The sequence below is a fragment of the Osmia bicornis genome, chromosome 11 (genome assembly GCF_907164935.1).
Source record: "Osmia bicornis bicornis chromosome 11, iOsmBic2.1, whole genome shotgun sequence".
In the NCBI taxonomy this organism is placed as follows: domain Eukaryota; kingdom Metazoa; phylum Arthropoda; class Insecta; order Hymenoptera; family Megachilidae; genus Osmia; species Osmia bicornis.
The window spans coordinates 5,478,993-5,505,448 of NC_060226.1; the positions used below are offsets into that span (position 1 = coordinate 5,478,993).

General features: G+C 38.3%; 5 protein-coding genes across 5 annotated transcripts; 3 read left to right on the forward strand and 2 right to left on the reverse strand.

Annotated features, from left to right (window-relative positions):
• The first annotated feature begins 92 nt into the window (after positions 1 to 92).
• On the forward strand, positions 93 to 3,433 carry LOC114881397 (repressor of RNA polymerase III transcription MAF1 homolog). Its single transcript, XM_029198179.2, has 5 exons — positions 93 to 1,080; positions 1,161 to 1,310; positions 1,504 to 1,785; positions 1,855 to 1,974; positions 2,047 to 3,433. Exons 1-5 carry the CDS (start codon positions 998 to 1,000, stop codon positions 2,114 to 2,116), a joined length of 705 nt encoding a protein of 234 aa, XP_029054012.1. The 5' UTR covers positions 93 to 997; the 3' UTR covers positions 2,117 to 3,433.
• Positions 2,131 to 7,269, reverse strand: LOC114881393 (ubiquitin carboxyl-terminal hydrolase CYLD). Its single transcript, XM_029198174.2, has 11 exons — positions 6,498 to 7,269; positions 6,266 to 6,410; positions 5,970 to 6,191; positions 5,298 to 5,473; positions 5,124 to 5,240; positions 4,834 to 5,054; positions 4,590 to 4,762; positions 4,221 to 4,517; positions 4,031 to 4,146; positions 3,747 to 3,963; positions 2,131 to 3,676 (listed from the first exon to the last, which is right to left on the reverse strand). The coding sequence occupies exons 1-11, from the start codon at positions 6,975 to 6,977 to the stop codon at positions 3,486 to 3,488; spliced, it is 2,355 nt and encodes a 784-aa protein (XP_029054007.1). The 5' UTR covers positions 6,978 to 7,269; the 3' UTR covers positions 2,131 to 3,485.
• Positions 7,270 to 10,237: 2,968 nt separating this feature from the next.
• On the forward strand, positions 10,238 to 17,951 carry LOC114875937 (phosphatidylinositol 4,5-bisphosphate 3-kinase catalytic subunit delta isoform). The gene is made up of 10 exons (XM_029186808.2): positions 10,238 to 11,110; positions 11,214 to 11,672; positions 13,888 to 14,319; positions 14,402 to 14,832; positions 14,909 to 15,205; positions 15,274 to 15,552; positions 15,723 to 15,992; positions 16,071 to 16,385; positions 16,537 to 16,999; positions 17,076 to 17,951. Exons 1-10 carry the CDS (start codon positions 10,967 to 10,969, stop codon positions 17,205 to 17,207), a joined length of 3,222 nt encoding a protein of 1,073 aa, XP_029042641.1. The 5' UTR covers positions 10,238 to 10,966; the 3' UTR covers positions 17,208 to 17,951.
• Positions 11,674 to 13,612, reverse strand: LOC114875938 (protein Spindly-like). Its single transcript, XM_029186809.2, has 6 exons — positions 13,216 to 13,612; positions 12,858 to 13,140; positions 12,662 to 12,782; positions 12,274 to 12,583; positions 12,044 to 12,200; positions 11,674 to 11,969 (listed from the first exon to the last, which is right to left on the reverse strand). Exons 1-6 carry the CDS (start codon positions 13,470 to 13,472, stop codon positions 11,892 to 11,894), a joined length of 1,206 nt encoding a protein of 401 aa, XP_029042642.1. The 5' UTR covers positions 13,473 to 13,612; the 3' UTR covers positions 11,674 to 11,891.
• Positions 17,952 to 18,098: 147 nt separating the features above from the next.
• LOC114875999 (ABC transporter G family member 2-like) lies at positions 18,099 to 26,286 on the forward strand. Its single transcript, XM_046287790.1, has 26 exons — positions 18,099 to 18,927; positions 19,163 to 19,388; positions 19,459 to 19,769; positions 19,836 to 20,034; positions 20,432 to 20,570; positions 20,640 to 20,970; positions 21,047 to 21,178; positions 21,247 to 21,475; positions 21,554 to 21,659; positions 21,740 to 21,911; positions 21,977 to 22,080; positions 22,132 to 22,190; positions 23,187 to 23,411; positions 23,490 to 23,538; positions 23,600 to 23,649; positions 23,730 to 23,869; positions 23,938 to 24,108; positions 24,246 to 24,484; positions 24,538 to 24,727; positions 24,795 to 24,832; positions 24,910 to 25,018; positions 25,134 to 25,361; positions 25,428 to 25,563; positions 25,633 to 25,738; positions 25,815 to 25,915; positions 25,987 to 26,286. Exons 1-26 carry the CDS (start codon positions 18,829 to 18,831, stop codon positions 26,160 to 26,162), a joined length of 4,065 nt encoding a protein of 1,354 aa, XP_046143746.1. The 5' UTR covers positions 18,099 to 18,828; the 3' UTR covers positions 26,163 to 26,286.
• The last annotated feature ends 170 nt before the right edge of the window (positions 26,287 to 26,456 follow it).

The window sequence follows — 26,456 nt, forward strand, 5'->3', positions numbered from 1 at the left end:
CAGAAGGGGGACAAGATAAATAGAGTAAAAGAGATAGAAAGAGAATCAAAGAGAGAGAGAGAGGATAAGACGCTTCGCTGTGCTATTTCTGTCACGCATATATTCGTTGTTGCATATAGGTGTACTAACATCGCGAACGCAAATAATTAGTAAACGGTGCGAAACAGGAGTAAGAAAAGGGTTGAAGTTTATATATATTTCATTACTACATCGAAGTTTAATCGAATTTTGGGTGCGTTTCTTTGACAGTGATCGTGATACTTTAAGTGATAGTGACAACAATGTCCGTGATTATGGATTGTTTTTGTCAGTAGCGGACGTGTTAAGGTTGTTTATCGCTTTGTTTAGCTGACTTCTGATAAAGGATTTTGATCTATCGTTTTTTCTAATCTTCGTGGAACGTTCGACAACAACTTTCTGTTTAGCGGGAGTTTTTGATCGAAAGAAACGGTGTCTTTTGTTTCTCAAGGGTAGTCTATCCCGTCCTTTACACCGTTTCCCTCTCTTTACGCTTGCACGTCACTCGGGCAGTGCAAGAAAGCAAAACTCGTCACGGCCTAAAGGTTTAATTCTAAGGACCGATTACTGAAATCGGGACTAGATACACAGACGGTAAATTCGTCTCGATATCTTTAATTAGAGATCTGTGATGTACAAGTTCGGCGCCGCGGGAAAAATCATTACGTCCACGATTAATTTCGTACACTCAAAAAGGAAAGGAATTTTCATATACATAAAAAAAATGTACAAAGACTCGATAAGTCTTCGAAGTCGTAGAAATTTTTTAACTTTTCGATTGTATTGAACTATCTTGGCCGTGCGACTGAGAAACGAGGCCAAGTTTTGTCAAGAAATATACGCTAAAGGTCATCAACTCCTGTGTAACGTAATGGGGTATTAATGACAAGAGCGTTCCAATAGGAGATGCACCAAGAGTACCCAGTACAGAGACGCTGTTTTTATCTGACATAAAGGAAAAACCACTGTTCTTGACAAGATGAAGTTGCTCGAAAGTACACGTTTTGAAGCTATAAACAGTGCCTTGTCCATCAAAACTGGAGACAGCAAAATAATAGGCAGGTGAGACGGTTGGATCGACATGCCTGATGGATTTATTCTGAGACCTGTTGCGATAATATCAAATTTATTATGATTTTTAGAATAGAGAGTTACTCTTGCAAAATGGCTGGAAATGACAAACAGCTGTATAAACGTTTCAATGCTGAACAAGGTTTTACTCCGCATGATCTTCAAGCCCTTTCACCACCACAAACATCCTTGGGAACATCACCTGCTCAAGGATACTTTAGGTATTAACACTTTGTTTGAATGTAAATCAGTTATAAATACATGGAAAAGAATACTATCCTTTCATTCCTATGAAATAAAATGTAATATTATAACAAAAAGAAAAACATTATTCCTTATTGTAAGATGTCTATATTGACTTTCTGATCATTTCAGTTACCTGTACATTCATTTAATAACAGTTTTTCTGTATAGCCGTAGTGTATCTGGTGATGAAGATGGCCCACTATGTGACACAATCAGTAGAAAAACATTGTTCTATTTGATAGCCACTTTGAATTCAGCTTTCCATCCAGATTATGATTTTTCTGATGCTAAGAGCCACGAGTTCAGTAAAGAACCAAGCTTACAATGGGTGATGAATGCTGTAGACAGTAATTTAAGTGCAACTGCAGGAGACCACTATCGCACTCTTCGAACGGCGCTTTGGGCTGCTATCGATGATGAAATATCATTAAGTGAATGTGATATTTATAGGTATATACTTAATTAAAACAATAAAGTACAGGACGTACTAAATAAACTAAAAATATGAAAACGTTTTAGTTATAATCCAGACTTTGCATCGGATCCGTTTGGAGAAGATGGATGTTTGTGGTCATTTAATTATTTCTTCTACAATAAGAAATTAAAACGCATTGTGTTTTTTCCGTGCAGAGCAATAAAGTAAGCATATTCGTTGCTTGGGTCTCCGTTTCTTCATGTGCCGTTTTAAAATTTTCTTTTTATCTTTTACAGTCCTCTCTATGTACTAGATTCTGGAGTCGGCAGTGATTTTGCCATGGATGAAGATGAAGAGAGATACTAAATTTATAATACGCGTTTACAAACTTTATCATCTTTATTAGTTTTGCCATACAAAGGCATAAGTGAACATTGAGTTTCACGTATTACATATTATGTACAATCGTACTTCTCAACTTTCATGTTTGTATATATCTTCTTTTTGCAGTGATATTTGTTTGAAATTCGACACTTGTAATAGAAAATTGTATTGTTCTCCTTCTTAGCCTTCAGTATAGTATAAAAGTTTAGTTACAGTCAACAAAGAATGAAATAGAAGAGTAAGGTTGGAAGATATCAAAATCATATCTTTTCCTTGCAAATTTATCATTTATACATATATATATATATGTATGTATATATATTACTATTCAATATACTTTAAGGATATAAATCAGCTACATATTAACCGAATATGGTAAGTTTAAGAATTTCATAGATTTTTTTTCCGTGTGACATAAATATTCATATTTAAAATATCTGTGAAAATCTTCTTACTATTTAAATATAAAAGCAACAACAAACTTAGTGGGTTTTTAAATTGATGTTGTACTAAGTTATTCTCTTTTTGTTCAATTATTATGGCAATAAGAGTAAAACTAAAGCATTTCTAATCCATATTATAAAATGGGAGTACAAAATCATTAGAGCAATAGTAGATTTAAAAGTGCAGCATTAACTTCTGAATCCTAGTCATATTTTTAAGTTACAAAAGATTTGTTAGCTATTTGTGCTTTTTACAGGAAAAGTTGGTCACGAAATGTTTTTGACGTATTTATAAACTTTTAATATAAAACTACATCCTTCCATGTTTCATATACATGTATCATTTTTAATAGATGTCCACGAATATAATTTGTGTATTGACACGATAAATATTCATTTTTGTGAATTATCATGATTTTCAATCGATCTATTGAAGTAATCTCAAATAAATTTATAAAAAGATATAGTATGTAAATTTTACGTATACATAGTAGATTTTCTTAGAACTTCGATATAGAATGAAATTTAATTTTATGTTACTGATGAATATATACATCTATATATACATATATAACTATGAATGACAAAATAAACCAGTATGCTCGAATTTTAGATTACTAGGTTTTGATTAAAAACAGTAATTTTCAAGCGATTTGTATAATATACATATAATTTTAGTTTCCTTAACACTGCACGTTTTCAGCAGCATTTGAATTAACTTTACATTTCAACATAATTCAATTCTACACGATTTTTGTCTTTACTTCTTTAAAAACAGATGTATTTACTATATAGAAATTAGCTTTACCGGATTAGCTTGTGTACATTAAATAAATAATAAATCAACAAGCACAAACGTATGCCTATACTTATAAACCTAACTTACCTAAAATATCAGGCAATTCGACTTATTTGTACATCATAACATCAGGGGACTGATACATGCACATGTATGCATCGCATAAAAGTCTTTTTGCATGCTCTGGTAGGTGACGATCGTCTGTTAATTCGGTTAGATAATTTCCACCTTCTTCGCTTAACCAATATGGAAAGTCGGGACACGGGACCATTTCCGGTATATTGTAACCATTTTGTTCTCCTAAAGAGAGATCGAAAAGAAAGTATAATTAACATTTGAGTATAATTAAGTTAAAATAGAGGATAAATACCTTTTCTATCGGCCATAGAATCAAAGAAACACCATGGTGCTTCAGACCCGGAACCGCATTTTACGAAACATACGTAGTGTGATGTTTCAATGCACACTACTGCTGATAATTCGAGATACAACCTCGGAACAGGACAATGTTCTTGTAAAATGGTAAATTCCATTGGTACTACAAGCTTCTTTGGTTCATGATTTGTTCTCCTTTCATGACGATGTACCTATAAAAACAGATCATCAAAATATTTCTGTATTATAATTTTGTATTTTAACACATATTTAGTTCACCTTTTCCAAACATTGCAAACAAAATGCAATGCTTTCGAGTCCAACACCGCATTCTCCATAACATTCTTTGCATTCAAATTCTGCTAATTTTCCACAAACAGTACATTGTCTAGGAGCTATAAATATTAAATAAGGTAACCACAGCATTATCAACATAATTAATCAATAATAATATTTCAATGGTACTTACAATCTTCAATTATGTCTGTTACGTCAAGTAGTAGGGTAGGTTGAATTTTTTGATACATTTTAAATGACTTTCCAAATCGAGGCATTTGTATAATAAGACATGAAGGAACTTCTTTTAACCTTATATTACTCGTAAGGAAACTCTGTTCTAGTAATTGTTGCACCGTTGGAAGATTTAAATGATCGTCTTTTTCAACGAACAATTGATAATGATATGCATCTTGCCCGGAACTTAGTTTCAGAAATGGTTCGGCGTTTAAAATCTGAGCAACCAGAGATGTTAAGAACTCTTCAGGATCTAAAAATGTTGCAAGTAAATTTTAGTTTAATTAAAAAGTATCTGTCGTGGAAACATATATCCAAAACAAACCTTTTTCTTCACTGGTAAGCCCAGATACCGATGACAATTTTTCGAGCAAAGTTCGTAGTTTCATTACGCGATCAGCTCTAACAAACATATTTTTTCTAAGTGGATTTACAATTTCTTCACGTAATACCCGTTGCACTTCTTCATATTGCGGGCAGTCTTTTTCATTTGGCGGTCTGAAGAATAAAATATTTTATAAAAAAGGAAAACTTATAAAAATAATGACAACTAAACAATGTTTAATTACCTAAATAAGAGATTATCGAAAACGCTAGTAAATGTAAACATGCTAAAAAGAGTGGCATCTAAATAGCATGAATTATGATGACCTTGAATCCCTCGGTATTTTCCGCAAATACTTTCCAAATTTCCTTTCACCGAAATAGGACGTACCATACCGACAATTACAGAGCTTTCCATATTTCCGAAATTATCTGAAACCGATGCTGTTGAATCGTCAATTTTCGTCTGTAACAGTACACGTTTTGTTACACATTTTTTTTTAGATATAGAAAGTAATACATGACATATATTTACCATTCTATCATAATGAGAACATTGTTCAAGATCTGTGAAAACAGCTCTGTAAGGTCGACAGTGAAAATATCTTACATCTTTATATGTTCCATCGGTACCCGATGGATGGTTATCATCCTAAAATTAGGATAATTAGATCTTACTTTTTGTTATTTAAATTGTATGTGCACACACCAGTTCCACAGCTGCCATTAGTTTGCCAGGAGTAATACCAGGAGGTGTTCCAATCCAACGGATAACTCCATAGCGTACATCGGAATCCAGAAGCACCTTCACATTCGAACCCACAATTAAGTCTGTATTTTCTACATGTCCAAATTTCTTATTTTCATTTCTTTCAGGTGTATTACCTATTATAGTAGTTGAAATGAAATTAATACGAGAGGATTTTGCATAGACATTTAATAGCGATATGAAACATGGAAGAAATAGTGTAATGCAATGTGACAGACTATATAAACAGAAAGTGCAATGAAAGTGCAGTGAGACTTGTGAATGTCTACTATTCCTTACTACAATCCAGTGGATTTATATCTTCAAAAGTTTCTTCAATATCACTGTACACATTCGATTCAATATCACTGCTCCATTTGTGTTCTAATACAAAGATAGGAATGTTTTGCAATGCAGCAGCCATTTTACAATAAAATTATGATAAATTTACAACACAGAAGGCTTGCCGGTAACACTGAGAGAGGCTCAGAGTTGTGGCTATTTTTAACCACCTCGGTTATTCTTAACTCCCTCCACTGCATGGGTAAAGCCAAGCATACTATGTGGGACTTTTAGGAAAGCTAGCAAAAGTCAGCAAGAAGCCAAGCTTTATTTTTATATTTTTACTATTACCATGGATATTTGTATTTTTAGTTACACTGCTATCATTTTCAAGTGCCATTGATTTTACTGACTGAAGATACTCCTTTGACAGGGATCGTTGATCTCTATTATTATTTTTATTGTCATCAAATATGGTGAACCTTTCCAACAATACAGGTGGTGTAGAATCAAGTACAGATTTCTTTTTATCATTAATACAATTATTTCCTGTATCAGTTTTCACAAATAAACCTGAAATTAAAGATACATTAATAAATTATTGTTCTATAAATTCAAGTATGTAAATAGGATATTTATTTTTGTACTTTTGTCTGTGTTTCCAAGACCTGTAGGACCTTCTGGTTTTAATGGAAAAATGTTACTCAATGTAGCAAATTTTCCATCTGAATGAGTACAAGTGAAGTACTCTTTAATTAATGAGAAAGCTGTTTTGAATGATTCTTGACCTTCCTATAAATATATTTTTATATAACATATTGTTGATACAAAGTATATACATATATTTTACAACAAACAGGTAGCATAACAAAAAATTACCAATAAATCAATCCCAAAATAATATCCTTGGCCAAGTTCTGACACAGGACCAATGTATTTAATAATTGCTAAATATTTTGTACATCCTTGTGGATTAGGACAATACCAAATGGTATCATTTATCACCAGGTTCATAAGCTCTTCGCACAAATGTTTGTGGTTGGCTAAACGAACCCTTTCTTGAGGTACTGAAACAGCGGGCAGGAATTTCCATACTTCTGATGAGACAGAGATCAGATCAAGTCTGTGACAACGCCATTCAGTGCCATGCCAAATTTCTGATCCTGTCGTATCAATCACTCGAATTCTGAGTGCGCTATCTACTAACTCTTCGACGGCTTCGACAAGCATGCCGAGCCGTAACGTACTGATATTTTGCTCGCACTCTCCTGATATACGCATCAGAATGGTATTTTGTTTCGCCACGTAATATTGGGGGACCTGACGGTCTTCCTTGTTGCTCAAATTCCGTTTCTCCATTATTAATCGTGAATGATCATTATGAAAAAGCGATCTGTCAGCCACAATGTGTGCGAAGCACGCGGATAAAACGCAACATTTATTCCAGTCATTCTAGTTTCTTGTATGCTAGTCGAGATCAAATAAATGGAAGCTTTGAATTCATGTTGTTTATTCCAGTATTAAGCTTTCCAAACACCCGATATGTAGAATTATTCAACGAAACATTTATAAATATGCATAAGCATTCACTGACAGTCAAATTCAAGCAGAAGATTACACTTTGTCTGTCAATCCACATAGGGTATTTATTGATGGGAAAGGAAGACAATGATATTGGCAGCATTACAATTTAGGTTGCATTTATATTTGGACGAATTACTGAACGTCTGATTTCATTTTATTTCATCAATCTTATTAAGTTACTCAATACTTCTGTTCATCGATAAATCATTACGATTGAGAGTTGAAGAAACATTGGAAAATCTGTAAATTCATTCATTTTGTCGTTTAATAAGAATGATACTCAACAAGAGCACCAATAGTCCGTAAATCGAATAAAGTTCCCTACAATTTTCACCTGAAGAGGACACAACCAGTATAATTTTTCTCCCGAGTTTATTTAATTTAGTTCATTTATTTTCTGTTGCTTATTAAATAAGCTCATCGAAGGGGAATAACATTTATGATTATATCCCTCTTCTGGGTCTCAGCCGAGGACCCCATTTATTTTACTTTTTCCAATTATTTATATAATTTTATCCCTCATTATAGGCCAAGGCCATCTCAGTATCTCTTACATCCCTGTATTCCTTACATTCCTGCATTCTTTTCATCCTTACATTCGTTTCATCGCTATATTCCTTACATCTCTTCATCCCTTACATCCCTACATTCCTTACATCGCTTCATCCTTTACATTCCTACATTCTTTTCATCCCTACATTCCTTTCATCCCTACATTCCTTTCATCCCTACATTCTTTTCATCTTTTCATCCCTACATTCCTTACATCTCTGCATACCTTATAATAAATATATTATAAAGACTGCTTCGAGTAAAGGTAAGTAATGGTAAGTAAAGGTAAGTAGTTCCCTTTGTCGCCACCAGAGGGCGCTGATTCAATGTCAAACCAGCGCCCTCTGGCGGCGAAAAAAGGAACCATATCACGCTCAATTTCTGGCCCTCTGACGGCAAAAATGCGAACTAAAATTTCGATATCGAATCAGCGCCACCTGGTGGCGAAAAAAGGAACCATATCACGCTCAATTTCTGGCCCTCTGGCGGCAAAAATGCGAACTAAAATTTCAATGTCGAATCAGCGCCACCTGGTGGCGAAAAAAGGAACTAAATCACGCTCAATTTCTGGCCCTCTGGCGGCAAAAATGCGAACTAAAATTTCAATGTCGAATCAGCGCCATCTGGTGGCGAAAAAAGGAACTAAATCATGCTCCATTTCTGGCCCTCTGGCGGCAAAAATGTGAACTAAAATTTCGATGCAGAATCAGCGCCACCTGGTGGCGAAAAAAGGAACTAAATCATGCTCCCTTTCTGGCCCTCTGGCGGCAAAAATGTGAACTAAAATTTCGATGCAGAATCAGCGCCCTCTGGTGGCGAAAAAAGGAACTAAATTTGTAACGATTTCTTACTGGAGAAGAGCTTATATAAGGGATATAAGGGGTATAAGGGATATAATATATATAAGGGATATTAGGGATATAAGGGATATAAGGGATATAAGGGATTTAAGGGATATAAGGGATGTAGGAATATAAGGGATGTAGGAATATAAAGGATTCCAGGATAGTGAGTGGGAGTAGTCCCTGTAAGTTCAATGAAAAGAATGAAGAATATAAATAACTGCAAAGGGAAGCGTTGGTCCATAAAGAGTAGGAATAGGATAAACAGTAACTGGGAAAGGTGGTCCCTGCGAGGCCCATAAAGAGAAATAAAATAATAAATAATTAGGAAGCGTGAATAAAATAATTAATAACTGAAAAGGGTGGACTTTAGTCCATAAGGAAGGATAAAATAATAAATAACTGGAAAAAGTGAGGCGGGGCTCATAAGGAAGGATGAAATAATAAATAAAAGGGGTGGTCGGCCGAGGCTTAGAAGAGAGATAAAATCATAAATGTTATTCCTCTTTGATGAGCTTGTTAATAAGCGGAGGAAATAAGTAAAGTAAATTAAATAAGTAATTAAATAGTACTAATTAATAATAATAATAAATAAACTCCGAAGGGAAATTAGAAGTTTGATAGGTTGATCCGCACCCCTCGGCAGTCGCTATAAGACTGAGGAGGTTACACATCGTTCTAGGTCAAACTTTTTTTATTGGGAAGAAAGTACTGTATATTCTGGTTGTAATTTATTAAAGATCAGACAGTTGTTTTATATATAAATAACTGAGAAACGAAGTTAAGTACATTGAATAACTAAAATGATAGAAGAATTTAAATCAATTAAATAAATAGCTGAGAGAAGAAATTACGAATATTAAATAAATAACTCAGAAATGAAATTGGATAAATTAAATAGTAACTCAGTTGCTTTTTTCAAATGATTTATTTACCAAAGTACATGAAGTGAATACAAGTTTGTCAAACAATTACAATAATAATTGTTTAGTTTTGTGCTGCTTAAAAAAAATAGAATCAAAGGAAGTGGAAATTGGGTTTTTTCAGATATCAGTTTGAGTTGCGGTAAAAGAGTGATGGATAAAACAGGCACGATTATCATACTGACTGTGCTCTCTGCATGCAGATCTAATCTCATCTGGGGTGTCTGGGACCCCCTAAATCATGACTCCTGAAAACAAAGGCCTGTCCAGTCTTCTACATCTGTAGTCACTGAGTCACATTTGCAGTCACACAGGCGCTGAAGCGGGAAACATTAGCGCTCTCTATTGAAACGGAGCTGAAGCTACTTGTCGATTTATTGATCGATTCAGTTTTACCTGGTTTGGAAAAATCGGTCGATAAGTTGTTGAGTAGTTTCCGCCGGTTTTGTATAGATAGCACAATGGTCGAATTACTGATCAGAATTCTTAAAAATATTTAATTTTGGAACTTTGTAATTAAAACTGTTGTCAAATAAAGGCTTTATAGCGAATCCTTAGATATTTCTTTATTTTATATTAAACCATTCTTTATAGCTATTAATTTCAGCGTCCATAGATAATGGAATCTATAGAACTAATCCAAGTACTTATCATTCTCATAAGCCAACATTCCCTCCTCGAACAGGGTATAAACTATTGCTGCATAATTAGCTAGATGCTGCTCCCTAAATTAAATGTACTTTATTACCTGATTCCTGAGAAACTATGAACAAAGTATAAAATTTATAGGAAACAGTTCAATTGGCATATCATCCAATAGAAAAACAGACTATTTCTTAGTTTACAATGCTCATACATGTGACCATGTAAGTACATGCATATGTGTATATGGATGGTGTTCGCAAAATGCATTTGTAGAAATAATGGCTGACTAGTGGCTGTAATCGCACACAGAAGCAAGCAATTGTGCGGATTTCATTCGTAATTTGAGTGAAACAAAGTTTTGCTTTGTATTAAAGTAAACAGTAAACGACAATATACAGTTTCTTGTTTTGAATCGATAACACCAATACCTAAGTAGCCATGCGAGCTTACTGGTTTGCCTGAATTTAAAAACGAGTGAAATTTCGAATAAAATTTAAAATTGTATATGTATATACATATACGTATATATACACGCATGCATATGCATATATGTATGAATGTAAAAATGAAGGGAAAAAAATTCATAAATAGGAACGTTACAGTGAGACCGTTTTCTTTATGATGAGATTTTTTGTCACCCAGTTGGATGGAGACACTTTGCTTGAAGAAGGAAAGATAACTTTGGTCGCGATGCGACTTAAACGGTACATTTCGCTTTTCTTTCTCAAATTAACTATATTCGAGCTATTTTTCTTCGTATTTCATTGAATTTCTTTAAGTACTGTTTGAAACATCTGACATCATGGTACATATACCAAGCGCGTATACTTACAATTTTTGGGCAAAGTCACCCACAGAAGTCGTTGAACTGACCTGTTTGATGCCAAATGGGGTCGTTATACCATTTGAAACAAATCGTAATATTACTTTGGCTGAAATTAAAGAGGTGAGTAATATTCATCGAAACATAACAAAGATATATGTTTTTTTCTTGGTACTAAAATGGATAATCCAGTAAACAAGCAATGACATTATAAATCTTTACGCAGGACTTGTGGGATGAAGCTAGCAAATATCCTCTTCATGGTACATTAAAAGATGCTCCGTCCTATGTATTTTCATGCATCAATTCTAATGCAGAAGCAGAGGAGCTACGAGATGAAACAAGACGTTTGTGTGACATAAAACCATTTTGTTCTGTGCTGAAAGTTATAGAACGTGAAGGTGTTAAAAGTGATAGAAATCTAGACTCACAGATTGGTCTCCTCATTGGGAAAGGATTGCATGAATTTGCGGCATTGAAAAATTCCGAGGTGAACGACTTCAGGTGGAAAATGCGTGTATTAGGAGATGAAGTTGCAATGGCAAGGCAAAAAAAGTCTTGGGTGGAAAAAGTACGTTATCAGTTTCCCACGAGATTAGCTCCAACCTCCACAGTACCAAAAAATATTGAATGTCGATTGAAAGATGGCAATATCGTCCTTGTCACTAAATTTGAAAACACCAAGGTAAGATGAAAAATATTTCTATTATTCTAATAATAATTGCTGATATAATACCTATATACATAACAATAGCACAGGTATAACAATATGCGTAAGGTTTAATTTAGAGTATTTCTTTGCAATTTGGGAAGCAATCAGATATTTACAGATGATATTTGGACTAAATCTTTAATGGAATATTTCCTGATTATTTCGTTGTATCATAGTTGTACATGTGAGATTTTATTCATTTAAAACTGCGCATTCTTCATCATTCATAAGATCCAATTTTGATTCAGCTTGTATAGCAGCAATTTGAGCCTGTGAAACATATAAAACGATTACTCAAGATGAGCCTTTACGTGCGTAAAAATCTCGTCAACGATAATAATAACCTCCAACGTGGAAGCTTTGTGCCGCCAGTATTGCAGCTGTTTAATAGTGTTTAGTTTTGTTTCCTCTTGCACCAACATCTTCGTAGAAAGATCCTCGATTTTTATTCGCAGTTGGTCCATTTCTTTGTTTTTAGCATACATCAAAGTCTGACAATATCTGCAATTGCAAAATAAAGACAGAGAGCACTAATAGATGCCGAAGAAGTTTCAATAATTTAAACTGGTCTTACTCAAAAGATGCTACATCGGGATAGTTCTCTTTTTTCGTATTGTTGTTCTTTATTTCCAATTTCAATTTGTTCTCAAGATCAGATATCCTGTTTTTCAACTTTTTAATTAATTCATCGTTCATTGCTGACATATCACCAGCATCGTTTTCCCATTTTCTAAGCGCCGCAATGCGTTCTGCTCTTAGCATTTTGATCTCTGTAGCTTGTAATTTATATAGACGTTTCATTTCTGAGTACTTTTCACGCATTGTATTCATTTTATCGATTACGTTACGCCGACGATCTTCTACTTCGGCAAACAATGAATTACCTGCAAAGAAGAACACTATGAATTCTGTGTAATAATTGAACTGGAACAGTTAAACATTATTGCTTTCTTTTTACTTGCCTTTACACGTGTTGGGCATAGGATCTGATTCCAAAGCTGCTTTTTCAGCGTGTCTTAAACTAAGTTCTGCACGCATGTCTTCTAAGAGCCTGGCTTTTTCATTTAACTGTTCCTTGATTTCCTGTATATAATAAATGACCAACATTGAATTTCTATATTTTACTTTCAACAAAAACGTTAACAATGTATCTTTTACTTTAGAGTGATGTTCAAGTTCATTGCACCGGCTTTTCAATTCTTCAATCGTATCCTCTGCATTTTTATACCTTTCCTTTTCTTCCTCCAGCATTAATAAAAGTCCTTCGATTTGATTGTTTAAAGAAGTATTGGCAGTTTCAAAAGATAGATTTAAAAGTTCATCAGCAGCCGTTGTTACACATTCAGTTTCTAAATGCTGATCAACCTTTTGCTTTAGTTCCTCGATTTCCGTTGCTTGATTTGAAATTGTGTTTTCGTATTCTTTTATAATATTACGATACCTAAAAGGGGAGAGAAAAAGAAGAAATCAGAATAGCGTAAGGAAAGGTTAATAGTATATAAAAAAATAAATTTACTTTTCTTCCATTGCGAAAATGATTTTATCCTTTTCCGAAATTCGTTTATCAAGAGTACGTTCGAGTGTTTCGTTCGCTTCTTGAACCTCTCGCAGCATCGTTTCATTTAATTCGAGTTTCCGCCTTAAGCTATAAACTTCTTGCCGGTGTTTTTCATTTTCTGTTTTTAATAATGTCCAGGAACGTTTACTAATTCCTTCAGCATTTTCTTCGATATATTCTTCGGTCTCTTCGTCGGTTAGTTTACTTGTCGACATGTTTTAGGATTTAATTTCGTTTTCTATAAAAATATAAAAATATAAATAATGATCCGAAGATCGATACGATTTCGACCGTTACTCGATGAACTGTGTCGTGTATATGCACGGACTGTTAGACATCTTTGTTGGTATTTCCCCCTCCCTTGTATTTTATTCTTGCTCCTGTGCTACCTTTTCTTTCCTTTCTCTTCTTCTCTTATTTTCTCTTTGTCCCCAATGTCATCCCCCTCTCCAAAAAAGAGGGTAGAATGAGCACTAAGGACGAAAAGCGCTATAAATGAAAATTTTTTAATCTTTAGGAATAAATCCCTCCTAAGAATTGTATACTTGTTTTGCAAGAATTGATTTAAAAGAAGAAGAAATAATAATATATTCGAATGCAACAAAAAATTTGAAATTGTTCTATTTTCAGACGGCCTTCACGTTTCAAACATCACACACCACAACGCCGTATCAATTATTGGTAACAATTTTAAACAAACGAGCCAACACCTTGATGTCTAGGGGGCATCCGAATGATTTTACCTTAAAAGTTTGCGGACAAGAAGAATATTTAATAGGAGATTATCCTTTGATACAGTTCAGTTACATACAAGATTGTCTAGCGAAAGACATTACTCCTACGTTGGTCACATTAAGCAGAGACAGCGTCTCTGTTGATCAAGAGAACACTGTAGAAAATGCAGAAGCGGACGCATTGCAACGTACAAGGCCCTCGTTTTCAACGTTAACCCTTCGGAAGAAGGGTAAACATATATCGGCTTGGAAAATCGAAGAACCTTTCGTTTTCACAGTTAATGCAATATCGCGGCTGAATTGCGATGCCGCTCATCGCACCGTGGAGGTATAGACAGTTAAAAAGTTTCTCTTGCTTATTTATTTTAAATCGTTCAAATCACCTTTCTTTGTTATTGTCTCTTTTATAGATTGGTCTCCAAGCTGGCCTTTTTCACGGTGGTAAATCTCTGTGCGAAAGTCAGAAGACTAAAGAAACCGTCGTGAACGCCGATGGTAGCTGCGAGTGGGAAGAAACGCTAAGGTTTGACATTAAAGTGCGGGACATACCGCGAATGGCTAGGCTGTGCTTTGTTCTATACGAAATTAGCAAGACTGCAAAAGGACTGAAAAGTCGTAGATTAGTTAGGGATACTAAACAAGAATTTTTTATAAATCCGTTGTGTTGGGCTAACACGACCATATATGATTTTAAGTCCCAGTTTAAAACAGGAGCGATGACTCTTTACACGTGGACGTACGCGGAAGACATGCAAAACGACGATCTTCTTCATCCCCTTGGAACGGTCGTGTCGAATCCTCACATCGATAGAGCTGCTGCTCTGATGTTAACGTTTCCAAAGTAAGTTAACCCCCACCCAAATGGCTCGTATCTTGACCTGAGATATTATCATCTCGTTTCTTTGATATTCCTTCAGTTACGGAAAGGAGAAGTCCGTTCTTTATCCGACACCGGAGAAGATGGTGGAGTACGCGAGAAAATTACGGGAATCGTCTGCCGAACGTTCGATTCAGGAAGAACCTGATCAAGAATCGGACGTTGGTAAACAGCTCCAACAATTGGAGTTACTGAGATCGTTGGCAGACAGAGATCCGTTGCACGAGCTTCACGAGCAAGAACGTAAAACAATGTGGACGTTGAGACATCACTGCCTTCTAGAAATTCCCACGCTTTTGGCTAAGCTGTTGCATTGCGTGGAATGGAATGATCATAGGTGAGAAATCTGAATGTTTAACATATCTACCAAATGATTATTTTCATACTGATTCTGGATGTGTACAGGGAAGTAGCAGAAGCTACGGCGCTTGTACAGCAGTGGCCGAAATTACCGGTCGAAAAAGCGCTTGAATTATTGGACTACGCTTACGCCGATCAAAATGTTCGAAGTTTCGCCGTCCGTTGTTTGATGGACGTTAGCGACGAAGATTTGAGCCTGTATTTATTGCAACTGGCCCAAGCATTGAAACACGAGAATTACTTATCCTGCGAGCTAACGGAGTTTCTTCTCAGACGCGCGCTCAACAATCGAAGAATCGGTCATTTTCTGTTCTGGCATCTTAGGTTTGTAGAACGCGGAGGACATATCGTGTATTAGGTATTCTTACTTTGTTTCTTTAATTTCGGCTGGTAGCTTTTTTTTCAGTATATCGAGTGGCAACAAGTTAACGAGTAACAACGCCGTTTCGCAATCTTTCCATCTTTAGTTGGTATAATAATTTCTGTTCCATTAGATCAGAGATGCAAGTGGGTGCCGTGTCCGTTCGGTTCGGCTTGATATTAGAAGCCTACTGTAGGGGTAGCCAGCAACACATGCGATCGTTGTTTAAACAAATGGAATGCTTGGGTAAATTGAAGTGTGCTTCCGAACAGATCAAACAACGGAAAGATCGGAAAGCCGCATTGCTAGGTTTTCTAGAGTTTATTCAAGAGCCTCACTGCCAAGAAGCGCTCTCGAACGTACTGAATCCGTTGGATCCTAGTTTTCGATGGAAACGTATCAAGTGAGTTGTACAGGTTTAAACTATTTTCCAGAAAACTCGGTCGATTAAAAATCACGTGTACCGTTTTTTCGTTTACAGAATCGAGAAATGTAGAGTAATGGATAGTAAAATGCGACCGCTTTGGCTCGTTTTCGAAAATACCGATCCGTTCGGTGACGATATTTACTTGATACTCAAACACGGGGACGATTTGCGACAAGACATGCTCACGTTGCAAATGTTACGAATCATGGATAAACTATGGAAAAGAGAGGGTCTGGACCTGCGGATGAATCCTTACGGTTGTATATCGACGGAGAATCGAGTTGGTATGATCGAAGTGGTACTAAACGCGGAAACGATCGCGAATATTCAGAAAGAAAAAGGCACGTTCTCGGCGACAGCCGCCTTTAGGTACGTTCAAAGAAAACAAAAGTTAAGCAAAACAAATTTAGGGAAAGTAAAAATAAAAGAAGGGGGAAAAAAAATTGCAGCATCTTATAATACGACGAAAAGTTTATCTCTCTGTTTTCATCATTTCCTTTCTACTGGTTAATCTTCATAGACGAGGTTCTTTGCTCGCTTGGCTGAAAGATCATAATCATTCCGAGGGAGCGTTGAATAGAGCTATCGAGGAATTCACGTTAAGTTGCGCGGGTTATTGCGTGGCTACGTACGTGCTCGGGATTGCGGATAGGCATTCGGACAATATAATGGTGAAGAAAACTGGTCAACTCTTTCACGTTGATTTTGGTCACATACTTGGCCATTTTAAGGAGAAATTTGGGTTCAGGCGTGAACGCGTGCCGTTCGTGTTGACTAACGACTTTGTGCATGTGATAAACAAGGGTCAAACGAAAAAGGGGCAAGCTGTTGAATTTCAACGATTTCAGAATTATTGCGAGCAAGCATTTCTCGTCTTACGCCAGCACGGTGGTTTAATATTGTCTTTATTCGCAATGATGATATCGACGGGATTGCCTGAATTATCCTCGGAGAAAGATCTCAACTATTTAAGGGACACCTTGGTATGCTAATATTTTTATCGCAATATTTTTACTTCATTGTCTCTCGACTGATCAATTTATTTTCTGATTCTATCAGGTACTCGAGATGTCCGAGAGCGAGGCGCAAAAGCATTTTAGGAGCAAATTCGACGAGGCTCTATGTAATTCGTGGAAAACTTCGTTGAACTGGGCCTCGCATAATATGTCGAAGAACAATAAAACGACATGAATGAATACGATCGAATGGAGAATACACGAATCGAGCATGAAAAGGACGCGACAGAGGAACCGAATAAAGCGAACGAAACAAGATCAAAGAAGAATCGAGGAGTCGTCGATACGCTTATTAACGAACAAGCCTCCTCGTATCACGTTAACGTTCAAACGTTCAAGATAGAATGTTTGATAAAAAAGAAGCGAGAGGAGACGAAAGAGAAAGAGTGATCTGCGAAGGTGATTTATCGTTATTCACCGTCAGTTGCCTTTCTCGTTGCTGCATATGGTAGCAGCGCATCCATACATGGGTACACGTAATTCTTCCCTTTTTATTTTTCTCTCCGATCTCCTCGTCCTGCGCGGGTATGCCTGCACGTGCCCGTGCGTACGATTCTTTTGTAGATAAACCAAATTTTCCCGAATTCTCTTTGTCCCTTTGATCAGGCGGACGGAAAATGGAAGCGAAATACGTATACAGTACATATCATCGGCCGATATTTAAAGAAACAGGGGATTTTCAAAAGGAGTAAACGTCGAAAGGAACGCTTCGTGACACACCTGGTTACACCGTATCAAATTAACGTCGCAGTATCGTGACTGTGTCATTCGAGCAGCAGTTGTATCATTTTTCCATACGAGGCTAGATGGGATCGTTTGTTTGATGAATCGGACAAAGCAACGAGATGAATCTTGGAAATTTCAAAACCCTCTCCCCAAGTACCGTTGTATCGATAACAATAAACGAAGTTATTCTTCATCTGTGTGTATTCATTAAAACTCCTGTATATTAATAATCGCCACAATGTATCGTTACCATTTTTCAGCTAAACGAGACAGGAAAGACAGAGGTAACCCGGGGAAACATTTGCAACAAGTTATAAACGAATTACAGGTAGAACGAACGAAGATAGGGATGCGAAAGAAGATGATTATCATGAGTGTAATTGCGAACGTGAACAAGGCCGTCGTGTGGATTCTCTTACTTCGTTATTGGTCGCTGGTCGCCGGTAAGCCCGCGGATCAGCGGAGTCGCGTTACATAAGTTGACACGACGCGGAGGAACGACAAACAGAGATGGGTGACAGACGACTACAGGTGGGAGAGGAGAGACGAGAGAGGAGAGAGAGGAGAGAAACGGCAATCCGAGAATGTTGTGTACTTGCTTTTGCGGCTAGCACCTAATCGTTGAGCTTCTCTACCTCGACATGTACCGAGTTGCACGCATCGAATCATCGTACCTTTACGAAACGCGTTGTTTTCGACGCCGATTGTCCGTGCGCTGAGTTTCTCTTACAACCCGGCAGATCCGAAGAAATCGAGCGACCGCGATCGGTAGAAAAGATCATTCCTTTCGTTAAACAACGACTGTAAACGCGTTCTTACCTTACATCGGAGAAAAGAAAAGTATCTTTATGCGGGAAGGTGATTGCGTTTTGTCGCGTTAACGCGAAGAATCGTAAGTTGTCCGCGTCGGTGGTAGAATTCGATAGAGGGATAATCAAACGACATGCGAAAGTGACACGCAAAAAAGGAAGAGAAACGAAGCTGTCGATGTTTCACGATAAGGGTGCTTTGTGATCGAGAGGAAAACTGTAAGCGCCGATCGAACCTTTGGTCGGCAAACTGAAAGCAAAATGACCACGGAGGAAACGGAACCCTTAATTCCCTCCAAAGTGTCCACTCCCTATGGGAATAATAAACTACAATCCGTCTCGTACAACGCGATCTCGTTGGTAAGCAATGTACATATGTCAAAGAATGCTGTAAAATTGTCTTCTTGCTTATTTCTTCGTTGAAGATTTTATATACGTAACGAGTGTATAGTGGGTGTACCTGAACACTCGGTGAAACGATGAATTATATAGAAAGTGACGATTAATAATTATGTAATAAAAAAAACGCGGACAATGTACGTCGCAAAGAAATATTGCATTTCATTTTTTTTCTTTTAATTATTCATTATCGTAGGAAGGAACGAGTTCGACGTCGTTCAATTTGAAGCCCATCTTGCGTGGTTCGAGCGGAACGGTAACCCCGTTAACGTCGGCGACGATACCGAGCCGTTCGGAAAACGAATCGATTACGTATACTTGGAGCGATTTGAACGTGTACGTTGCGAGGAGGAACGAGAAAATGTGGGATGCTTTGTTCAAGAGGAAGAGACCGATCGAGCAAAGGCATCTGTTAAAAGATGGTAACAGATTTGATGGAGATTCGACGATATTGAAAGTCGAACGAATTTCTAAATTGAAATTTTATTACAGTGTGTGGTGTAGCTTATCCAGGTGAATTATTGGTGATCATGGGCTCATCTGGTGCCGGTAAAACGACTTTACTGAACGCTCTAACGTTCCGCTCGGGTCGCGGGGTGACCGTGTCCGGTGTGATGGCCGCGAACGGAAAGAGGGTGTCCTCCACGATACTGACATCGAGAACCGCATACGTGCAACAGGACGACCTATTCGTCGGCACTCTAACCGTGAAGGAGCATCTTCTGTTTCAGGCCATGGTACGGATGGATCGAAAAATCCCCATGGAACAACGAATCGATAGGGTGAATCAAGTGATCAACGAGGTACTTAAGCGTTACTCCTCGCGATACTAATTAAACTGTTCTATAACATATTTTCGTTTCCATCAGCTCGCTTTAACGAAATGCAGAAACACCGTGATCGGTCAACCGGGACGTATCAAGGGCCTCTCCGGAGGCGAAATGAAAAGATTATCCTTCGCGTCGGAAGTTCTTACCGATCCACCGTTGATGTTCTGCGACGAACCGACCTCGGGTCTCGATTCTTTTATGGCGCACCAAGTGGTCTCTGTGTTGAAGGCATTAGCTGGTAAGTGAACGGTTTATATATCAGAGGAACTTTCAGGTAATATCGCATATTGGTCTTAAAAGATAGAGGAAAGTTTTTCAAATACATTGATATACAGGGTGTTCGACAACAGGAGGGCAATATTTTAAGGGGTGATTCTAGGGATCAAAATAAGACGAAAATCAAGAATAACGCAATAGCGTTTACGGCTTTGTTTTCCAGTTATTAACGTTTAAAAATTCGAGTAAAAAGCGCCAGAAACCTGCAATCCGCTCAGCACCGACGACCGAACGTCAGGTCAGCAGGGGTCGGTACAGTCATTACCTCGTGCTATTCTTCTATTTTTTTTTTTATCTTCACATTGAATTTACTTTAAATAACAATAGTTATTATATTACCTAATAACGATCACTCGCAGCACGCGGCAAGACGATCGTCGCTACGTTGCATCAACCCTCCTCGGAATTGTTCGCTCTGTTCGATAAAATCCTGCTGATGGCCGAGGGAAGGGTAGCCTTTATGGGTACAGCGTCGGAAGCTTGCGCTTTCTTCGAGTCGTAAGTAAAAATTTTCTATTTAAAAATTTTAATTAATCCTTTGAATATCGATTAACCTTACGTTCCCAGGCTCGGCGCCGCTTGCCCAAGTAATTACAACCCGGCGGATTATTTCATTCAACTGTTAGCGGTTGTGCCGGGTCAGGAAGCGTCGTGTCGCCACGCCATAAACACCGTGTGCGACGCCTTCCGGAAGAGCGATCACGGTATTAAAATCGCGCTGGAAGCGGAAGCGGTGAACGGGGAATTCGAGGATTCCCTGCGAAATTCCAAGCACCCGGAGTCTCGTTCGCCGTACAAAGCAAGCTGGTGCGAACAATTTCGCGCGGTTCTATGGCGGTCCTGGCTGTCGGTGATCAAGGAACCGATCCTCGTTAAAGTTCGTCTGCTGCAGACTGTCGTATGTGTCGTTGCTGAAATATCCTATCTATTTACTCTTCTTTTACCTTCTTATAAATATCATTCTTCTGTTGTAGATGGTGTCGCTGTTGATCGGAATCGTTTATTTCAACCAGCAGCTCGATCAGGACGGTGTAATGAACATCAACGGTGCTCTATTTATATTCCTCACCAACATGACCTTCCAGAACGTCTTCGCCGTGATCAACGTAAGGATTCTTCAAGCGGGACCTGAAATAGAAAATACAATTAGTACATTTGATTTTTCGATCATCAGGTTTTCTGCGCGGAATTGCCGATATTTCTACGCGAGCATCGAAACGGTATGTACCGTACCGACGTGTACTTCTTGTGTAAGACACTCGCGGAAGCGCCTATCTTCGTAGCTGTGCCGCTGCTGTTCACCATGGTCGCTTACCCTATGATCGGACTGTATCCAGGGGTTGATCACTTCTTCGTTGCTGCTGGTATCGTCGCTCTGGTTGCTAACGTTTCTACTTCTTTCGGTAAGCTAGACCTACCTTGACTACCTCGTTGATACAACGTTTCTTTTATCTCGTTACACTTTTGACGAATACTTTCAGGCTACCTGATATCCTGCGTCAGCAATAATTTATCCATGGCGCTGTCCGTTGGTCCTCCAGTGATAATACCGTTTCTATTGTTCGGTGGATTTTTTCTGAACACAGCGTAAGAACAAACGTTCGAGGTAAAGATATCCGAGTGTACAAGTGCATTTTATACGGAGCATATGTGTGTCTGTGTCACAGATCCGTTCCGTTCTATTTCGAATGGTTCTCCTATCTGTCTTGGTTTCGCTACGGTAACGAAGCTCTGCTTATCAACCAGTGGTCCGAGGTGGAATCCATAGCGTGTACAAGAAGCAACGCGACCTGCCCGAAAACAGGAAGGATGGTGTTGCAAATGTACAATTTTAAAGAGGTTCGTTTATTGAAATTCAATGGGATACGTTCTTACTTTCTTTTTATTAATGTTCTTGTTTTCAGGAACATTTCTACGCGGACATTGTTTGCCTCTTCTCCCTGATCGTCGCGTTTCGTTTCCTGGCCTTCCTCGCTCTGCTCTGGAGGACCCGGAGGAACTCTAAATAGCGATGAAGGGGCTGCTGTGTCTTCGGCAAGAGAAGATTTCGCACAAGCAGCGTCCTCGATCAAACGCATTTCCCTTATTTCTATACTCGTTGTACTTACTTTATCGAAAGTATGTATTCATTGTTATTTCTACCATCTGTACACAATAACTCAATTAAACGGTGTTTTAAAATGCACTTCGAGCGTTTCGTATATCATTTATTCCCTATTCCTGATTAGTTTCGATGTTATTCCGGTTGCTGAAAAAACGGGGTACGTTCAGCTCTCGTTTGCTTTCTCGTTCCCAGTGGTACACGCGTTCACCGCAAACTAGGGTAAGAAGAAAAAAGGAAAGGATGAAAAAATTGGAAAGACGAGGAGGAGGCAGCCTGCTTAAAATTCTCGGTATTTCCTTTACGGGCACCCATGTACTAACACGCTTGACAATCGTTGACCACCCTTAGGCTCTTCGATATCATTGACAAACCGGTTGTCATTTACACCGTGCGAGCGCGTTACACTTGCCCGGTAGAAAATCAATGAGAAGAAAAAGGATTAGCAACGATTCGAATCTTTTCGAACTTGTAAAAGTTACTTTAGAAAGTATCCCCTCGGGAACTGGCATGCGGGAGGATTATGAAAAAATAAATGAACGAAGTAAAGGATACATCAGTGGTCGGGACGAGAAATTTGTATGACGTAAAACCTTGCAGCAGGCATATACATATAGGGTTTCCGTCTTCGATTACGGTAATAACGTCTAATCCAGCGGCTTCGCGTCGCCTCGTCTTTCATTTTTCAACCAGTAGCGGTTCAATAGTGGTCAACTTAGTCGAGACATTTCGCGTCTGTTTTTAAAATAACAGTATATCCATTTTGCGAGAAAGTCAAGATGCTCTTGCATTTTCTATTCCTCTCGTTGTTCCCGAGCGGTGATCATTGACGCGGTCGGATGATCCGAAATCGAACAGGGTCATTGATCGCGCGAGAACTGGAGGAACGATCTCTGTATCTAAGACGTATGATTTTCAAGGCTCTACTTGTTGAAAGGAATAAAGGGAAAGAAACAGGAGACACGCGGTAGCGGCGGCGACGGCGGTGAGTCGAGCGGCTGGGTGGTGAGAAGCATCGTCAGTAAGAATCTCGTTTGCGAAACGATCGTACCGCTTCTCCCGATCATTTTTCAAAATAACAATGTACGCTTCGAAAGAAAGCGACGATTGGTCTAATAACGAGGAGAATCGTAGGAGAAGAGAAACGATCGACAACGTGACTCTGTCTTGGAGGGATGTGTCCGTGTTCGCGATGGATCGCGGACGAAGAAGCGTGTGCAAACAATTGATCGACAACGGTGCGTGATTTGATTTATCGAAAATTCTCATCGTAAGATTGAAAATTTAGTAATCTTCCGATCGATCCTCGATTTCAGTGCGCGGTATGGCGAGAGCTGGCGATGTGACGGCGATAATTGGTTCAAGGTAAGTTCGTTGTGATTGCAACAATGCGCTTAATTACCCTCGCATCTTTTCTTCAATTTAGCGGAGCTGGGAAAAGTTCGTTGATGGCGGCGTTAGCTTTTCGCACCGGCCGTAAGTATATTCATTCATATACGTATTCTTCATTCCTGGATAGTTGATTCCATTTTTCGATTATCTTCGTTTCTTCACAGCTGAACTTTTGGTACGCGGTGATATAAGAGCGAACGGGATCCCGGTCGATTCTTCGTACATGATGCAGAACAGCGGATACATGCATCAAGAGGACATGTTCGTGGAAACGATGACCGTGATCGAACATCTGTGGTTTATGGTACAGGATTTAGAAAAAGGCGAAGAAATCTCAGCCTCCTTCTTCTCATCTTTATTCCGTGGTTGTAGGCTCGAATGAAGCTTGATGGAAAGACAGGAATACAGGATATTCGAGAAACTATTGATCGATTGGTGAACGATGTCGGGTTAACTAGTAGAAGGGATGTGCGAATCGGTAATGGCATCGACGACAAATTGTTATCCGGTGGAGAAAGGAAGAGGTTGGCCTTTGCTACGGAAGTACGATACATCCATGCATTTCGTGTCTCATCTTCTTCTTCTTCTTCTTCTTCTTTATTTTTTCATTTAGTTCAACGTCTCTTCATTTTCCTTCGTTTATACTTTGTTAAGCGTCAAATCTTGCTGGACCTTTTCAGCTGTTAACGGATCCAAAAATCTTGTTCTTGGACGAGCCAACCACTGGACTGGATTCCCATTCGGCAAACTGTTTAATTACCCAGCTGAAGAGTTTCGCGGCGAAAGGACGAACGGTACTCTGTACGATACACCAACCAAGCTCCGCCATATTCGGTTCCTTCAACCGGATAATCTTAATCGGCGATGGACGAGTGGTGTTCGCTGGACAAATCGATCAAGCGATCAAATTTTTCGCAAGGTACTAATTAAAAGTTCAATCGCAGTTCGATAATTCATTCGTTCGCTTTACAGTCAAGGCTACGAGTGTCCTCGCAATTACAATCCTGCCGACTTCCTGATAGCAGTCGTGTCTTCCGGTTCCAAACACGAAGACGGTCAAACGGCGACGCGGAAATTGTGCAATTTGTTTTTAACCAGCGAAGCTTCCAACGAAATCGATTATATTTTTCGAAGGGAGATCGAATCGGTGAATTCTTTCCATGTACGCGATCTTATAATTCTTCCTCCTCTACTTTTCTATTCGTCACGTTTCCTTATCTATATTTTAGCCCAGCAAGGAATTACCTTTCAACGCTAAAGCTGTCGCGTAAGTACCTTAAGAAATTTCAATTTATTCGTTCTTTGAATTTCATGAATCTTTTCTATTCCCTGGTATTTGTATAGGAGGAAAGGATCGCGATACTGCACGCGACTTTACTGGTTGGTTTATCGAGATTTCCTGCAAGTGTTGAGAGATCCATCGGTACAAATCGTCAGGATACTTCAGAAAGTGGTAAGCGAATGACTGGGGTACCGAAGGTAGGCGGATTCGATGCTTTCTAGAAGGAATACAGAAAAAAGATGAGGAGATCGAATGGAAATGAAGTAAAGACGCTTAAATTGAACAGAGCGTCGCGACGATTGCTGGCCTCTGCTTCGTGGGCTCGGTGAATTTCGATCAGCTTGGAATCCAAGCAACCCAGGGGGTGATTTTTATTTTGGTATCCGAGAACGCGTTTTTCCCGATGTACGCCACGTTAGCTTTGATACCGCAAGAATTGCCGCTTCTTCGAAGAGAATACCGGGATGGAATGTATCCGGTTCATCTGTACTACGTCGCTCGTCTGCTTTCTTTGGCAAGTAGATTTCTGTAATTAGTTATAAATGGTTTCTATCGGTTCTTTTTATTTGTCGGATTGCAGATACCTGGATTAATCGTAGAGCCGCTGTTATTCGCAACGATAATATATTGGCTGGCTGGTTTGCGAGAAACGGTCGAAGCATTTGGATTCTCGTTGCTGGTTCTCCTGTTGACGATCAACGTGTCTACCGCCTGTGGTAAACGTTTCATTTCCATTTTAATTTTCAATTATTCATAGGTATGTATTCAAGGAATCGTTCTTTTAGGATGTTTCTTCTCGACGGTGTTTGAAAACGTACCATTGGCGATGGCGTACTTGGTACCTTTTGATTACGTACTTATGATCACTATGGGTCCTTTCGTTAAGCTTGGGTACTTTTAATCTTATTCATTGTGATCCATATGTAAACAGAGTAACAAGATTATTAATATATTTTGTATGTTGCAGATCACTGCCGGTGTACATTGGATGGGTGAAATATATTTCTTGGTTACTACATTCTAGTGAAGCGCTTAGCATTCTTCAATGGAACGACGTACACAATATATGTAAATGTCGTTAATAAGAGGCAGAGTGTAATTAGTTAATTAGTTGATCGTTCCTTTTTTCATGTTTGCAGCTTGTGAAACAATCGATCCGGAATTGCCGTGTATCACCGAAGGATTGCAAGTTTTGCAACGTTACGACTTTGATGAGGATCACTTTTGGATGGACATGGTGCTGATGGCAGTAATTTATCTTATTTTTCATGTACTGGCTTACGCTTGTCTTTGGAATCGTTGCCGATGGAAATAAGGTGCCTTGATATACGCTTCTAATCAACGATATAAAATAAAAAGTATCATTCGCTTTATTTCTAATGTATCTAGAAAACTTTAATAAAGATCTACTTATCTTCTTTTTACAATCCTGTTATTCTTTCGTCTATCCGTCTTTTTTTAAAGAATGATGAATTCAATTCTGAAATCATATACCAAATTTTATAATTAATAACTAAAAATGATGCTATTTAGTTTTTAAATCAACGCTAATTTTTATTATATTATCGACATTCGTTACCGTCGCGAATTTTATAAAATCATTAACTCT

What these genes read in the sequence shown, in the direction of transcription:
- LOC114881397 (XM_029198179.2), top strand. Translation starts at nt 998, where the DNA reads ATGAAGTTGCTCGAAAGTACACGTTTTGAAGCTATAAACAGTGCCTTG. An exon ending in CCTGCTCAAGGATACTTTAG is followed by an intron (nt 1,311 to 1,503) that starts GTATTAACACTT and finishes TTTTCTGTATAG; the next exon opens with CCGTAGTGTATCTGGTGATG. An exon ending in TTTCCGTGCAGAGCAATAAA is followed by an intron (nt 1,975 to 2,046) that starts GTAAGCATATTC and finishes TATCTTTTACAG; the next exon opens with TCCTCTCTATGTACTAGATT.
- LOC114881393 (XM_029198174.2), bottom strand. Translation starts at nt 6,977, where the DNA reads ATGGAGAAACGGAATTTGAGCAACAAGGAAGACCGTCAGGTCCCCCAA. An exon ending in TTCGATAATCTCTTATTTAG is followed by an intron (nt 4,763 to 4,833) that starts GTAATTAAACAT and finishes TTTATTCTTCAG; the next exon opens with ACCGCCAAATGAAAAAGACT. An exon ending in AACAGACATAATTGAAGATT is followed by an intron (nt 4,147 to 4,220) that starts GTAAGTACCATT and finishes TAATATTTATAG; the next exon opens with CTCCTAGACAATGTACTGTT.
- LOC114875937 (XM_029186808.2), top strand. Translation starts at nt 10,967, where the DNA reads ATGGTACATATACCAAGCGCGTATACTTACAATTTTTGGGCAAAGTCA. An exon ending in TTTCGATGGAAACGTATCAA is followed by an intron (nt 15,993 to 16,070) that starts GTGAGTTGTACA and finishes TTTCGTTTACAG; the next exon opens with AATCGAGAAATGTAGAGTAA. An exon ending in TCGGCGACAGCCGCCTTTAG is followed by an intron (nt 16,386 to 16,536) that starts GTACGTTCAAAG and finishes TAATCTTCATAG; the next exon opens with ACGAGGTTCTTTGCTCGCTT.
- LOC114875938 (XM_029186809.2), bottom strand. Translation starts at nt 13,472, where the DNA reads ATGTCGACAAGTAAACTAACCGACGAAGAGACCGAAGAATATATCGAA. An exon ending in TATGCCCAACACGTGTAAAG is followed by an intron (nt 12,584 to 12,661) that starts GCAAGTAAAAAG and finishes TCTTCTTTGCAG; the next exon opens with GTAATTCATTGTTTGCCGAA. An exon ending in CCCGATGTAGCATCTTTTGA is followed by an intron (nt 12,201 to 12,273) that starts GTAAGACCAGTT and finishes TTGCAATTGCAG; the next exon opens with ATATTGTCAGACTTTGATGT.
- LOC114875999 (XM_046287790.1), top strand. Translation starts at nt 18,829, where the DNA reads ATGACCACGGAGGAAACGGAACCCTTAATTCCCTCCAAAGTGTCCACT. An exon ending in GGATTTTTTCTGAACACAGC is followed by an intron (nt 21,660 to 21,739) that starts GTAAGAACAAAC and finishes TCTGTGTCACAG; the next exon opens with ATCCGTTCCGTTCTATTTCG. An exon ending in TCGCTCGTCTGCTTTCTTTG is followed by an intron (nt 25,362 to 25,427) that starts GCAAGTAGATTT and finishes GTCGGATTGCAG; the next exon opens with ATACCTGGATTAATCGTAGA.